The sequence below is a fragment of the Bos indicus x Bos taurus genome, chromosome 4 (genome assembly GCF_003369695.1).
Source record: "Bos indicus x Bos taurus breed Angus x Brahman F1 hybrid chromosome 4, Bos_hybrid_MaternalHap_v2.0, whole genome shotgun sequence".
Classification (NCBI taxonomy): Eukaryota; Metazoa; Chordata; class Mammalia; order Artiodactyla; family Bovidae; genus Bos; species Bos indicus x Bos taurus.
Window position 1 is genome coordinate 16,056,786 of NC_040079.1, and position 16,178 is coordinate 16,072,963.

General features: G+C 44.2%; 1 protein-coding gene across 4 annotated transcripts in view; it reads left to right on the plus strand.

Moving 5' to 3' along the window:
* The window catches only part of SLC37A3 (solute carrier family 37 member 3), a 58,923-nt gene extending 56,796 nt beyond the window's left edge, over positions 1 to 2,127 (plus strand). Inside the window, exons 16-17 of one of the 4 annotated variants that reach the window (XR_003510674.1) lie at positions 1,090 to 1,229; positions 2,038 to 2,127. Coding sequence is in view for 1 of the 4 variants with exons in the window: in XM_027538844.1 (XP_027394645.1) it covers positions 2,038 to 2,040 (3 nt within the window). In the remaining 3 variants the exon portion in view is untranslated. Of the gene's footprint in view, positions 1 to 209; positions 283 to 1,089; positions 1,230 to 2,037 lie in introns of those variants that run through there. The other 3 variants (XR_003510675.1, XR_003510676.1, XM_027538844.1) reach the window with 3 other exon arrangements.
* The last annotated feature ends 14,051 nt before the right edge of the window (positions 2,128 to 16,178 follow it).

Sequence of the window (16,178 nt, forward strand, 5' to 3'; positions counted from 1 at the left end):
ATTGAGATATAATTTGCATATATCTAACTCACCCTTCAAAATATATAGTCGTTTAGAAACTACACTTCTATAAAAATTAATTAAAAAATTGAACAGTGGTTTTAGGGATAGTCACAAGTCTATCTAATTTTAGAACATTTTCATCAATCCCCAAAGAAACCTCATACTTCTTAGCAGTCATTCTAAGTTCTGTTCTCTGCTTTCCCCAGTTCATGACAACTTATGATTTACGTTCTGTCTCTGTGGTGGATGCTCAGTCGCTAAGTTGTGTCCTACTCTTTGCGACCCCATGGACTGGAACACGCCAGGCTCCTCTGTCCGTTGGTTTTTCCACGCAAGAATACTGGAGTGAGTTGCCATTTCCTTCTCCAGGCGAGCTTCCCAACCCAGAGATGGAACCTGTGTCTTCTGCACTGCAGGCGGATACTTTACCACTGAGCCACTGGGAAGCCTCTGTACCTGCTGCTGTTGCTCAATTGCTCAGTCATGTCTGACTCTTTGCGACCCCATGGACAACAGCACCCTAGGCTTCCCTGTCCTTCACCATCTCCTGGAGTTTGCTCAGACTCATGTCCACTGAGTCAGAGATACCATCTGTACCCGTGGATCTGCCTACTGTAGACATTTCATATAAATGGAATACATGGTCTTTTGTGATTAGCTCCTTTCACTTAAGCATAATGTTTCTGAGGCTGCATTTTCTTAGATCCTGGATTTGTCTATTTGGTGTCCATTCATCAGAAGACCAACTATCTTAATTGTATTTTATTTTCTGTATGATGCTCTGGCATTTGTGGCCTCGGGGCAGAGACAGCCCCCCTCCCAGGACTAGCCAGCTCTTAGCCTTGGCACAGGGCTTGCCCTGCAGTCCACTTTTCATATGCAAATAGTCTGGTCCTGAGCCCGCACACCAAACCAGCCACACCCTTTATCAGACTCTTACACACCAAGCCAGTCTCTCCCCCTCCCTAGTCAACTGAAAGCCAGGTGCCAAACAGCTAGGAGACAGCCATTCCCAAAGCCTGCCAGAATTATAGAGACTAGACAGTCCTAACCTGCTTATCCTGTCGTGTCTTGCCTTGCCTCCAGGAAACACAGTAAAGGCTCTGGCTGAGGTGTTCCCCAGCCCCTTCCGTCTCCTGGTCTAGCTCCTTCCTTGTGTGCTTCCTTCCTTGTGTGGCCTTCCTTGGGTGGCCCTGTGGGTGCGGTGTGCCCGTCTTTCAGGAACAGTGAGTAACAGAAATCTTTCAATGGCTTTGACCTCTTCTTGTCATGACTCAATCACCTCCCTAAATTAAAACCCCACAGGACTTGAATGAAAATGTAGTTTGTTTTCAGGCTACAGAGTTTGGTGTAGTTTGTTTTCAGGCTACAGAGTTCGGTGTATCAATTTGATCTTATTTTTGAGACTGAAAGCTTCTATACTCTTAGATCGGAGAAGGCAATGGCACCCCACTCCAGTATTCTTGCCTGGAAAATCCCATGGACTGAGGAGCCTGGTAGGCCGCAGTCCATGGGGTCGCTAAAGTCGCTAAGAGTCGGACACGACTGAGCGACTTCACTTTCACTTTTCACTTTCATGCATTGGAGAAGGAAATGGCAACCCTCTCCAGTGTTCTTGCCTGGAGAATCCGAGGGACGGGGGAGCCTCGTGGGCTGCCGTCTATGGGGTCACACAGAGTCGGACACAACTGAAGCGACTTAGCAGCATACTCTTAGATACCTTTTGTCTACTTACTAGTGAACTGAGAAAAGTGATTATTATCAGTATATATTTCTTCTCATATCTTTTATAATTTTTCATTTATAAATGTTCATACCATATTAACGAAAGTACATTTGTATATATTTTTTTTCATTATATAATTGGACTATAAATTGCACCCTTGAGTATTGCTAAGGGTTTTGTTTTGGTTCAATGCTTTTTGTCTCTGAATTGAACCATGTCTGATATTCTCTTTGTTTGGATTTGCCTAATGTAACTGTCCTAAAGTAATATAATTTCTGTTTTCAACCTTTCTGAATCACTTTGAGAAGTGAGTGTTGCCCATGCTTTGGAACCGTGGTGCTGGAGAAGACTCTTGAGAGTCCCTTGGACTGCAAGGAGATAAACTAGCCAATCCTCAAGGAAATCAACCCTGAGTATTCATTGGAAGGACTGGTGCTGAAGCTGAAGCTCCAATACTTTGGCCACCTGATGTGAAGAACTGGTGCATTGGAAAAGACCCTGATGCTGGGAAAGACTGAGGGCAAGAGGAGAAGGAGGCAATAGAGAATGAGATGGTTGGATGGCATCACCAACTCAGTGGAGAAGAGTTTGAGCAAATTCAGGGAAATAGTGATGGACAGGGAAACCTGGTGTGCTGCAGTTCGTGGAGCTGCAGAGTTGGACACGACTTAGCAACTGAATGACAGCAACAGCATACGGTAAATATTACTCAGCCTAAAAAGGAATGAGTTTGCATCAGTTCTAGTGAGGTGGATACCCAGAGCCTGTTATACAGAGTGAACTAAATCAGAAAGAGGAAAACAAACATCATATGTTAACGTATATATATATATATGGAATCTAGAAAAATGGTGCTGATAAGTCTATTTGTAGAGCAGCAACAGAAACGCAGACATGGAGAACAGACTTGTGGCCATGGTGCTCAGGGGAAGGAGGGAATGGGATGAACTGAGAGGGCAGCATTGAAAACATACACTACCATATGTAAAGATAGCCAGTGGGAATTTGCTGTATGAAGTGGAAAGCTCAGCCCGCTGCTCTGTGACAACCTAGAGGAGTGGGATAGGGTGGAAGGTGGGAGGGAGGTTCGAGAGGAAGGGGATGTATGCGTGCCGATGGCTGATTCATGTTGATGTCTGGCAGAAACCAACAACATTGTAAAGCAATTATCCTCCAATTAAAAATAAATTTTAAAAATGGTGATTTAATCTAATCCTCTCGAATGTTTGGCTTATTTATATTTACTGACATAATTTGTGCTTTTATTCTGCAGCTACATTATTTATATTTGAAAATATGTGCTACCAAAGCAAGCACTGTTTTTTGTCTTTTTTTTACAATTATGGTTGTGGCATACGGTCTTAATTGCCCCATGGCATGTGACTCTTCCTGGACCAGGGATTGACCTGTGTCCCCTGCATTGACAGGCAGATTCCTAACCACTGGGAAGTCCAGCAAACACTATTATACATTAACATCTGTTTTTTCTTTCACCTAATCTAAATAAACAAATATCCCACAGGTACACCTGAGACAAAGGCTCATTTCTGTTGTGGTATGTATAATATCAGTACTTCGTTTCTTTTTATGACTGAATTATATGCATTTACCACGTGTTTATTCACTCATCAGTTAACGGACATTTGGGTTAGTCTCACTTTTTGGCTACTGTGAGTAATGCTGATAGGGGCATTTGTGTACAAGTTTTTGTGTAGCTATATGTTTACAGGTCCCTTGAATATATACCTGGGTGTGGGATTGTTGGCTCATATCCTAACTATATTTAACATAAAGAATTACCGAACTGTTTTCTAAAGTGGCTGTACCATTTTACAGCCCCACCAGCGATCTGTGAAGATCCCAGTTTCTCCATCTTCTCACCGTCACCTGTGATTGTCTGTCTTTGTAACTTTTAGTCATGGACTGCAAGGGAGCTGAAAAATCGAGAAATTAATCCCAGTGCTGTGCACTTACAGAGCTGTAGGTATCAATCTGATTTTTCCTCGTATTAATAGAATTTAGAACTTAAAATTACATACTTCTTGGGCACTTTTAATCAAAATAAACAGCCAGGTAATTCACCTGGGAAATTCCACAAGGTGTGTCCTCTCCTCCCCGGCCCCTCCCTGGGATGGATTCTCAGCAAGGTTGCTTTCGCTGGGCTTGGACGGAGCTGGCTCTTGGTCCTTTTCTCCTATGGGTGATTTCCAGGAATTGAGAAGGGGACACAGGAAGAATAGAAAGTGTTAGATAGTTTCTGTCTTGGGCTATATTAAAAAAAATGAAGATACTTAGTTCCTAAAGCGCTCATCTCCTGGCAGCCAGACAGGGAAGGAGAGAACAAGAGCATCCGTGTCCTTGGCGGCGCTCAGAATAGCAGCCAGGCTCTCAGTGATTCATCACGCGCGGCCCTGCCCACCCGTGATCCGAGCGGCTGAGTGCTGCGTGAGTCAGGCCTCCCGCAGCTTCCTCCCTGGGCTTTCTGGGTCAGGTGCAGAGGGGAGGCCCGTGACCCAAGAGGCGGAGCCAGCCAGGAGAGGGTGCCTTTTCTGTCTGTTCCTTCCTGAAGGGGTTTCTGCTCCAGGCTGCACCAAGCCCTGGGCTTCCCAGGTGGCGCTAGTGGTAAAGAACCTGCCTGCCAAGGCTGGAGACGTAAGAGGCATGGGTTCGATCCCTGGGTCAGGAAGATCCCCTGGAGAAAGGCATGGCAGCCCACTCTAGTATTCTTGCCTGGAGAATCCCATGGACAGAGGAGGTTGAACGGGCTACAGTCCATGGAGTTGCAGAGTCAAACACAAATGAAGTGACTTAGTGTGCATGCACTGCACCAAGCTCTAGGGAAATTTGGAGGAGAAGAAGAATCCTGCTATTTGGAAGGAAGAGTACATTTATGGGCCTTTCCAAAATCGAGGCCACTTCGCCCCACTGAGCTGGACAGTGCTGCCATGTGGATCCCTACAAGAGCCCTCATCCGTGATGTCCTGCCCTCTCCCACCGGATGGGCGTTCTGCTCTCTTGCTTTCCGTATCCTTGTGTCTTCGTTCTTTTCTCTCTCCCCTTGCTCAGCAAGGATTATACGTTTTTATGAAATTACAGCTATCGGATTTTTTCATTCTCAGGCCACATCTCTTGGCTGGTGCTCCCTATCCTAGTCCTAGCAGAGAGAATAGCCCAGGGTTCTCAACACCAACCTGCCCTGTCAGATCCGGGCTCCCCTTTGACCCACAGTAGCATCACTGGTTGAAAAACCATCCTGATACCCACCATAAGATGCTTAAAAACGTGCTGAGTCTTATCACTGGACCACCAGGTGTCCTAAATGGAAAGGAAACACAAAAGGGAGGGAGTATATGTATATTTGGGCTTCCCTGGTGGCTCAGTGGTAAAGAATCTGCCTGCCAATCCAGGAGACACAGGTTTGATCCCTGGGTTGGGAAGATCCCCTGGAGGAGAAAATGGCAACCCACTCCAGTATTCTTGTCTGGAGAATTCCATGGGCAGAGGACCCTGGTGTGTGTGTGTGTGTGTGTGTGTGTGTATATATATATATATATATATATGTATATATGGCTGATTCATTTTGCTGCACAATAGAAACTAACACAACATTGTAAAGCAACTATACTTCAATAAAAATAATTTAAAAATTAAAAAAAAAAACACAGCATCCTTCTTCATCTGGTCGACCTGAGACAGGCCCCGAGTCTCAGAACCTCCTTCAGCTGAACTCCGATTCTCTCCCCAGTGCATGGCTTTTGCTGTGCGTCCCACTTCACTTTTGTAGCAAGTCATTTTCCTCCTTGCCACTTTTCCAGTGCTCATTTTCTTGGATCCACTCAAGTTAAAACAAGTGTTCCTGTTTCTCCTTCACGGTGGGGGTGCATCGCTTCCATCTCTGCATGTGTCTGTCATCAGACACATTCCAAGACACCTTTTAGAAATCTAGGCACAGCTAGGCTTGGTGGCTTGCCTAAGATGACATAGCACTGTCTGGCAAGAATGATAACTTACTCTTTTTAAAAAAATTTTTATTTTTTTAATTGAAGGATAATTGCTTTACAGAGTTGTGTTGGTTTCTGCCAGACATCAACAGGAATCAGTCATGGGTATACATATGTCCATTCTCTCTTGACCCTCCCTCCCATCTCCCTTCCCATCCCACCCCACTAGGTTGTTACAGAGCCCCAGTTTGAGCTCCCTGAGTCATACAACAAATTCTTTTAAAGGTTTTCCGTGTTCCATTCCTTGTGGCTGCTCGGCACACACGCTCTGAAGAGAACATGGCTTTAGTAACAAAACATCCACGAGCTTTTATTTCCCAAAAGAGCTGGACGAGATGAAGCACTGGGGAAGAGGAGATTATACCTTCTGTGAGCATAGGAAACAGGAGGAGGCTGGGTGTGAATTACACATCACTTTTGTGGGGTCAACACTTGGAATGAATATGATCAGGTCTCTGGATCACAGCTAATTCTAAGCCCCAGCCAATGACCCATTTATTTCAAACACGTTACACAATATTTTAAAGCACAAGAGATAGTTATCTAAAATTCATTTCAATGAGGTAACATGGGGCACTTAAATGTGAAGTGGTTTGAAGTAGCTTTCGTTTTTATCATCAGAGCAATGCCATGAAATGGGTAGAACAGAGATTTAGGCCCATCGTAAAGTGAGGACGCTGAAGCACCATGAATGAATGAATAAATGAATGAGGTCATTCTGCATTTGTTCCAAAGGGCACAGGCTGGGTTAGCACAGCTGGGACTAGACCCCTGCTGTATGTTTGATTTCTATCACACTGCTTTCTTTTCAGGAAGCCTCTTTCACATAGAGATGAGACAAACCACCCTCCTCCCCTTGCAGCCATCAGCTTCTAGCTATTATCCATCCAAGCAGCCACCTCCTGTCCCTACTCGCCCCTTCCTTTGCATACCATGGCCACTAGTCAGGCCCAGCCCTTTCTTATCTCTCACCAGACTGTTTAGGGGCCCCACTCTCCTCTTTTCAATGTATCTTATACATGGATGCCTGGCTAATCAGTCTCAGGGACAGCTTTGAGAACTTCATTCTGCTGCTCAGAATTAAATGGAAAATTCTTGATTTGGTATTCATGGCATCCTGGTGTGGGTCCCCCTCTGCCTCTCCAGCTCCCTCTCTACTTGGAGTCTTCTCCAGCCAAACTGGAGTCGATACTAAAATATGCCATCTGCTGTTCTTCCTCTAAACCTTGACTCCAGCTGCTACTTTTGGAGCAGCCCCACCTGTTTACCCATCTTGCAAAGCTCAGCTGCAGTCCAATCACCTTCATGAATCCTTTAGAGATCCCACGACCAGGTGTGATCTCGCCTGTGAATTTCCTGAAGCACATTTTTAGAACTTCCTGAGAGCATTGCTGTATTACTACAATTAGGTCTAGTTCTAGCCTTTAATCTCCTTAAGGATGAGGAATTGTTTTTCAGTTGCTCAGTTGTGTCCAACTCTTTGCGACCCCATGGACTGCAGCATGCCAGGCTCCCCTGCCCTTATCTCCCTGAGTTTACTCAAACTGATGCCATCCAACCATCTCATCCTCTGTCACCCCTTCTCCTGCCCTCAGTCTTTCATTGAGGTCTTTTCCAATGATTCTGCTCTTTGCATCGGGTGGCCAAAATATTGGAGCTTCAGCATCAGTCCTTCCAATGAATACTCAGGGTTGATATCTTTTAGGATTCACTGGTTTGATCTCCTTGCAGTCCAAGGGATTCTCAAGAGTCTTCTCTAACACCACAGTCTGAAAGCATCTGTTCTTCAACGCTTAGCCTTCTTTATGGTCTTACTCTCATATCCGTGCACGACTACTGGAAAAACCATAGCTTTGACTATACAGACATACGTATCTTTAATTTTGTCCATCTCCTCTGCCCCTACTCCAGCATCAGTGAGATGGTTGCCTTACTGCTGAGTCCTTGCTTGGTGCACATGAAGTGTCCAGTGTTAATCATTCTGAGCCTGAGATCCCAAACTGGTGCCCACAGCTGACATAGTAATCCTGGACATGTTTGGCCATTCTAGAGTTGAGTTGTTGTTGTGTGTGTTAAAACACATAAAATATAAAAAGTTTCCATTTTAGCCATTTTTACAAGCACGGTTCAGTGGCATCAGTTACATTCACGGTGTTGTGCAAGTATCGCCACTGTCTATTTCAAAAGTGTTTTCATCACCCCAAACAGAAACTCTGTAACCATTAAGCAATAACCCTCCAACCCCTGGTAACCTCTTATCTCCTTTCCATCTGTGGATTTTTGTCTTCTAGATATGTCACATCAGTGGAATCATACAATATTTGTGCCTTTGTGTCACTTAGTATAACGTTTTCAAGGTTTATCTGTGTTATAGGATCAATGCTTTGCTTCTTTTCATGGCTGAATAATATGCCACGGTGTGGCTGTACCAGATTTTATTTATCCATTTGTCTGTCATAGCTGCAGTGAACACTGGCATAAAAGTATCCATCTGACTCTCTGTTTTCACTTTTTCTGAGTATATACTTAGGGATGAAACTGCTGAGTCATATGGTAATTCTATGTTTAACTTTTTGAGAAACCCACTGTAGAGTTTTTAAAATTCAAATTTCTTAACTTTAAAAAATGAAGGATTACACATAAAATCAGATTTTTTTTCCCCTCAACTTCTCTTGAAAAAAAAAAAGAGAAAGTCTGAAGTCTGGCTGTCCTGAGTCCATGTCTCTGTTTGGTTTGTTTAAAAAAAAATTTTTTTTGGCTGCCCAGCATGTGGGGTTCTAGTTCCTTGACCAGGGATTAAACCCATCCCTCTGCACTGGAAGCGTAGAGTCTTAACCGCTGGACCACCAGGGAAGTCCTGGATCCATGTCTCTGTAGAGATATGATCTGCTGGGAATGAGTGGGGAACATCCCCCTGTAGATGGGATGTGTAGTCTCCAGCTCAGCAGGATCCTTACCCCGCTGGTATTAGAGGCTGGCACTCTCTATCTGGGCCCAGTTCTGGTCCCCTCCCTTCACTGTGTCTTCCCCACCCCTCCCATATGGACACTGTTTCCTTCCTGTGTTGGTGCTCACTCCATGTTATTATTTGTGTACGTGCCTTTCCTCTCCCCATGTAGGCTGTAACTGTCTGAGAGCAGAATACCTGTCTTTTTATCTCTGATTTACCAGAGCCGACTGGCACATTGTTTATACCCAAAGTCTTATATTTAAATTAAATAACTTAGGTTTAGGGCAGACCTAATTTTATGATTATGACTGACTGAGTCACGCAAGACTGCATTGTCACATGTTATAAGAAAAGGGGGAAAGCCTAAAATTGGGGAAATGAATTATAGATTACAGGCAGTGTGGGAAGGGCTAACCACTTCCTCATTTAAAATATTTCTTCCCTAGAATATCTTTTTTATCACTCTAGGCTGTAGTTGGATGAAAATCATCTAAAAGATGATTTATGGGAAACCGAAACTGAGGTATAATACAGAACATGTTATTAAGAAATAGAACTAAAGTGTAATGTCTGGGGACTTCCCTGGTGATCCAGTGGTTGAGAATCCTCACGCCAGTGAGTTCCATCCCTGGTCCAGGAAGATCCCACGTACCCCTGGAGCAAATAAGCCCAAGTGCCGCAACTGCTGAGCCTGTGCACCTAGAGCCCGCGCTCCACAACAGTGGAACCACCACAGTGAGAAGCCCCCGCTCACCGAAACTAGAGAAAGCCTGCTGCTGCTGCTGCTGCTGAGTCCCTTCAGTCGTGTCCGACTCTGTGCGACCCCATAGACGGCAGCCCACCAGGCTCCGCTCTCCCTGGGATTCTCCAGGCAAGAACACTGGAGAGGTTGCCATTTCCTTCTCCAAGGCATGAAAGTGAAAAATGAAAGTGAAGTCGCTCAGTCGTGTCCGACTCTTCGCGACCCCATGGACTGCAGCCCACCAGGCTCCTCCGTCCATGGGGTTTTCCAGGCAAAAGGGCTGGAGTGGGGTGCCATCGCCTTCTTCAAAAGAAAGCCTGCACGCAGCAACAAAGACCTAGCCAGGGTAAACAAATGAAGTAAATGAATAATAAAAATATAAAAAGTATAATGTCTGTACCCATATGTAAGAAAATAAATTTGGACCCCTACCTCACATCATATTACAAAAAAATAACTATTGGTGATGTAACCACTATGGCAAACAGTATGGAGTTGCCTTAAAAAACTGAAAGTAGAGCTACCATATGATCCAGCAGTCCCACTATTGAGCACTTATTCAGAAAAGATGAAAACTCTTGATTGGAAAATATACATGTACCCCAGTGTTTATAATAACAGTATTCATAGTAGCCAAGACATGGAAACAACCCAAGTGCCCATGAACAGGCCATTGGTTTAAGAAGATGTGGGATATCTAAACAGTGGAGTACTACTCAGTCATGAAAATGAATGGAATAATGCCATTTGCAGCAATATGGATGGATCTAGAGACTATCTTACTGAGTAAAATAAGTCAGACGGAGAAAGACAAACGTCATATGACATCACATATATGTGATATCTTAAAAGATGATACAAATGAACTTATTTACAAAACAGAAGTAGAGTCACAGAGATAGAAAACAAATTCATGGTTACCAAAGGGGAAAGGGGATGCTTTGAACTGTGGTGTTGGAGAAGGCTCTTGAGAGTCCCTTGGACTTCGAGGAGATCAAACCAGTCAATCCTAAAGGAACTGAGTCCTGAATATTCATTGGAAGGACTGATGCTAAAGCTCCAATACTTTGGCCACCTGATGCCAAGAACTGACTCATTGGAAAAGACCCTGATGCTGGGAAAGATTGAAGGCAGGAGGAGAAGGGGATGACAGAGGATGAGATGGTTGGATGGCATCACTGACTCAATGGACATGAGTTTGAGTCAGCTCCAGGAGTTGGTGAAGGATGGGGAAGCCTGGCATGATGGGGTTGCAAAGAGTTAGACATGACTGAATCGAACTGAAACGGGAAAGGGATAAATTATGAATATAAGATTAACAGATATACACTACTACATGTAAAAAAGATAAGCAACAAGGATTTACTGTATAGCACAGGGAAGATCCCTTGGAGGAGGGCATGGCAACCCTCTCCAGTATTCTTGCCTGGAGAATCCCATAGACAGAGGAGCCTGGTGGGCTACAGTGCATAGGGTTGCAAAGGTTGGACACGACTGACTGTGTGACTTAGCATGTACACACTATATTTAATATCTTGTAATAACCTATAGTGGAAAATAATCTGAAATTAAAAAATATATAACTGAGTCACTTTGCTATATACCTGAAACTAATATAGTATTTTAAATCAACTATATTTCAATTAAAAATAGACATCATCTAAATGTAAGAGCTAAAACCATAAAACCCTTAGTAGAAAATATAGGAATAAATTTGAGTAAGGCAATGGCTTTTTTTTTAGATAAAGTGGAAGTGACAAAAGAAAAAAATACATTGGACTTCATGAAGTTGAAAACTTTGTGTTTCAAAGGACACCAGTGAGAACATGAAAAAGCTCACAGAATGGGAGAACATATTTGCAAATCATAAATCTGAGAAGGAAATTACATCCAGAATATATAAAGAGCTCTGACAACTCAATAGTAAAAGGACAAATAACCCAATTTAAAAATAGACAAAGAACCTGAAGAGGTATTTCTTCAAAGAAGTTATACCAAGAACCTGAAAAAGTTTAACATCATTAGTTATTGAAGAAACATAAATCAAAACTACAAGATACCTACCACTTCATACTCACTAGGATGGCTATAATAATTTTAAAAAATTTATAATAGCAAGTTTTGGAGAATTTATGAAGAAACTGGAACCCTCATCCATTGCTGGTAGGTTTGTAAATGGTGTAGCCACTTTGAAAAACAGGTGACTCCTTGAAATATTAAAATAGCATTACCATGGGATCCAGCAGTTCTACTCTTATGTCAATCAGCAAGAGACATAAAAACATACGTCCACACTAAAACCTGAACACAAGTGTTCATTGCGTTGTTGCTCATAATAGCCCCAAATTGGAAGCAACCCAAATTTCCAACAACTAATGAATGGATAAACAAAATGCAGCATATCCAGGCAATGGAATATTATTTAGCCAGAAAAAAGGAATGAAGTATTGATAAGTAACATAGTATTGATCTGTAATGTGGATGCATCTTGTAAACGTTATGCCGAGTGAAATGAGTCAGACACAAGAGATTACATACAGCACTATGATTCCATTTATGTTAATATGAAGTGTTCCCATCAGGTAAATCTATAGAGATAGAAAGTAGCTTAGTAGTTGTCTGGAACTGGAGGGCAGGGGCAGTGAGGTGCTTATTGGTACAGGGTTTATTTTTTGGGGTGATGAAAATGTTCTAAAACTGGGTCATAGAGATGGTTGTACAACTCTGTGAATATATTGGAAACCACTGAACTGTAAAAAACAGAGAAGAAACAGAGGACCCAGACATAAAGTGCTATTCATTCCTTTTACATAACTAATAAAGTACACAATACTCAAAGATGACCAAAAAAAAATGTGTCTAAAGTCGTTTAGACTAAAGCATTTACAGATGACCTGGAATGATGTGTTGAGTTTGTTTTTAAATGCTCCAGGCATCCTTCCATGCAAAATACCCTTGGGTGGGGGTTGGATGAAATAAAATGGACAAAATGTGGATCGTTGTTGATGCTGGAGGATGGGCACATGGAGTTATACTGCTCTATTTTTGTGAATGTGAATTTTTTTTCCCCCCATAATAAACTTAAAAAAAAAAAAAGCCAAGACGTCCTACTGTCTTTGTCTGGGGAGTTCCCTGTGGAGAGCTGTGACTGTGGACTCCACAGGGTTCTCCCCAGGCTCATGTACCCATGTGGATGAGGAGGGATGAGAGGCCAGAGCAGTTCAGGGATGTGTTAGTTTTCCAGGGCTGCTATACAGCATTCTGCAAACGTGGGGGCTTAAGACCACAGAAATTTATTCCCTCAAAATTCTGAAGGCTTACAAGTCTGAACTCAAGGTGTCAGCAGCCTCTCTCTGAGCCACCAAGGGAGGATCCTTCCTTGCCTCCTCTAGCTGGCAATCCTTGGGGTTCCTGGCTGCCAGATTGCACCCCTCCCATCTCTGCCTCTGTTATCACGTGGCCTTCTCCCTGCCTCTCTTCGTGTGGTCTTCCCTCTGTGTGTCGTCTCCAGCTCTATTTTCCTGACTCCCTAGGACACACCCCTAAGGGAGTGTGACCTCATCATAATTTGATTATCTCTGCAGAGACCCTATTTCCAGAAAAGCCACATTCTCAGGGAGCAGGGGTTAGGACTCTAGTGTGTCTTTGGGGGCAGTTGGGGAGACACAGTTCAACCCCCACAAGGGCGCAAGGCAGACTAAGCAGAAGGAAGAAGACAGTTCCCAGCAGCGCATGTCCTACTGCTGGGTCGTCAGCTGTCCCTCAGGCAGGCCACGGTGGACACCATGTTGGCGATGACTAGACCTGAGCAAAATGCACCCCTTCCCCCGCTAGCTTTATCTTTCCCAAACCAAGACAAGCCTTTTCTGGGACCCGTTTCCCACTTGGCAGCCTTGACTGATGAGTGACGCGTCTGGATGGTTCCAGTCCATCCTTTCACCAGAATGTTCTTGGGGATAATTCTGACCAGCATTCACTTGAGATACAGCTCAGAAAAGTCCATTTCCTCCTCTCTGACACAGCAGGCACAGTACGTTTAGAGTTTATCTTGTGAGCTGGCTGCTGCAGTTATTTTAGACTCTCCAGTTAAATTGACCCAGAAATCATTCCTCCTTTGAAACTTCCTCTGAAATGCTATTCCCTCCAACTTTTCAACTGAGGATTACATCGTGCTATTGTTTGCTCTGCAATCTTACTCTGGCCTTTGAGCAAGAGCAATAACAACAGCCCTCCATGTTAGGTGGTTCTTCTTGTTCAGTCACCAAGTCATGTCTAACTCTTTTGCGACCCCATAGACTATAGCCCGCCAGGCCCCTCTATCCATGGGATTCTCCAGGCAAGAATACTGGAGTAGGTTGCCATATCCTTCTCCAGGGGATCTTCCTGGCCCAGGGATTGAACCTGTGGCTCCTTCATCGGCAGGTGGATTCTTTACCACCAAGCCATGTGGGAAGTCTGGTGGTAAAAGAATTTGCCTGCCAATGCATGGTTTGTAAAATATACATAACTTTATTCTAGTAGCTAAGATATCTGGTAATTGATTTGTAGTTCCAGATACTCACTTCAAGAGTTTTGTGGAGGCAGGCAGGCTCCTCCGTGCTCACGACTGTGTGGACCTCTGGCTGTTGGTGACTTTGCAGAGGACGTTGGAAGGAATAGAGGTAGGAGGGGAAAGGGCTGGGCCTTGGGCTCCTTCAGGGTCTCCACAGCCATCTTTGTCCTGGATTTCAGATCTGATTGATACGAATGATTTTCACCCTGTTTGTTTTCATCTCCTAGGGGGGACAGAAAAGTCCTGAGTGGGAAGGAGTTGATGCTCTTCAGAGGAGAGGGAGGGAGGAGGCTGGCCTGATCCAGATGCAGGAAGATGATGGCCAGAGTGGACTTGGGCTCTAGTCTGGAGCTTAGAGGTGAACCGCCGTGGGCTCCTGGGCAGAGATGAAAAGATGGGTGAGCACAAGGTAAGACATTGATCGTTGGGGCCCCAACCCCTGTGTACACGTGGAATACACAGTATCCAAACAAGGAGGACAGTGGTATTTTCAGAGCACCCATGTATTGCCTGGGTCCTCAGGGTGAGGCACTCTGCTCACAACTTTATGGGCCTTGTGTACCTGCCAGCTGCCCTGAATTTCTGTCGTGTGTTTGAGACTAATTCATTCTTTTACTGTGGGTGGGCTCTTCTATCTTGCTCTTTGAAATTCGGATTTACAAAAGATTCTGTTTTACAGTAAACCCCATTTCTCCCTCCTCTTCCAGCGCAATTAATATACTATATACAATTGGTAGAAAGTCTGTTTACAACAGCCTCTGTAAGAAGATCCCTTTTCTTGAAAGCACAGAAACATGAATAACAGAAAGGCTCAGAGTCCGTTGATGGTTCACTTATCACAAGCAACATTTAATGAGATAGAATTAATTGTACCACTAGAAGGGCCTGGGACGAAGGTCCTAGGAGCTTTTTATAACTGGATTGAAAGGATCCATAGACTTACCCCTGACATCCTGTCAGAAGCTCACGTAATCCACAATAGAACCAAGGGGATTTTTTTTTTTTTTTAACTATCTGTTAAAAAAGGCCTTCTGTGGCAAGCCCATTATTTCCTTTGTTAGTTTGGATCAGAGTCTAATAGCCCCAACATGTCAACGTTGCTTTGTGCTCTGGCTATGATTTGAGTCTGTTCCTTTCATGTCGTGTTCTCAGTGGAGGTGGAAAAGACACTGCCGTCTACGACGTATGTCTACCTGTTAAATGCCTAAGAACCGCCACTAACTCGCACATGAAAATAATTGCCACCTCCTTTTCTAGTGTGTGTTTCTGACCTCTTGGTTATTTATTGTTTTCTGTTGTTTGGATTCTCTATGTTTCTTTTAAGAAGTAGCAGCTCAGTGTGTTCATGTTGTAATTTCTTTGATTTGTTTTTCATCTCCCTTTCCTCAAAAGACAGGGAAGAGCGTGTTCTATAAATTGCTGAAAACTCTGTGAAGACAGAGTGAAGGAAAGGGGTGCTGATACCTTATAGGTGACCAGCAGCCCCCAGCCTTCTTCAGGCCAGGCCACAGCCCAGTGACGGCTTCTTGCTGTTTCAGATCTTTGCTCTGAGCCTAGTTGTGGGGGTTTAGTAAGCCTAACGTACCTTGAGTTACCTGGAGTGCTGAGTCAGCATCTGCTTGTTACTCTGTGGACTTTATCCCAAGTTCTTGCCAGTACCCTTCAGAATCTAGCTCAGGGGTCCCCAGGCCCAGGAAATGGGCCACACAGTAGGAGGTGAGCAGTGGGCAAGCGAGCAAAGCTTCATCTGTATTTACAGCCACTCTCCATCACTTGTATTAGCGCCTGAGCTCTGCCTCCTGTCAGATCAGCAGGGCATAATAGATATAATGCACTTGAACCATCCCAAAACCATTCCCTGCACACCCCTCTCCGCCCACCCCAGCCCTTCTCTCCCCTTCCCGCTACCCTGCCCATTGGTGGAAACACTGTCTTCCAGGAAACCAGTCCCTCGTGCCAGAAAGGTTGGGGACCAGTGATTTTGCAGGTTCCAGATGAGCAGGAGTTTAATCTGCTGCTTTTAGCCTGAATAACATTTTGTGTCCTGCAGTGCAGTTTAAAAACATGAACATAGGACCCACCTCTGTACACTTTGTGGGGGCTCTGAGGGGCCTCGTGTACTGGGATGACAATTCCCCTGGGGCAGGGGTCCCAGGTGTGGCTACGGATCATCACTAGGGGTCACCTGGAGGGCTTACAAACAT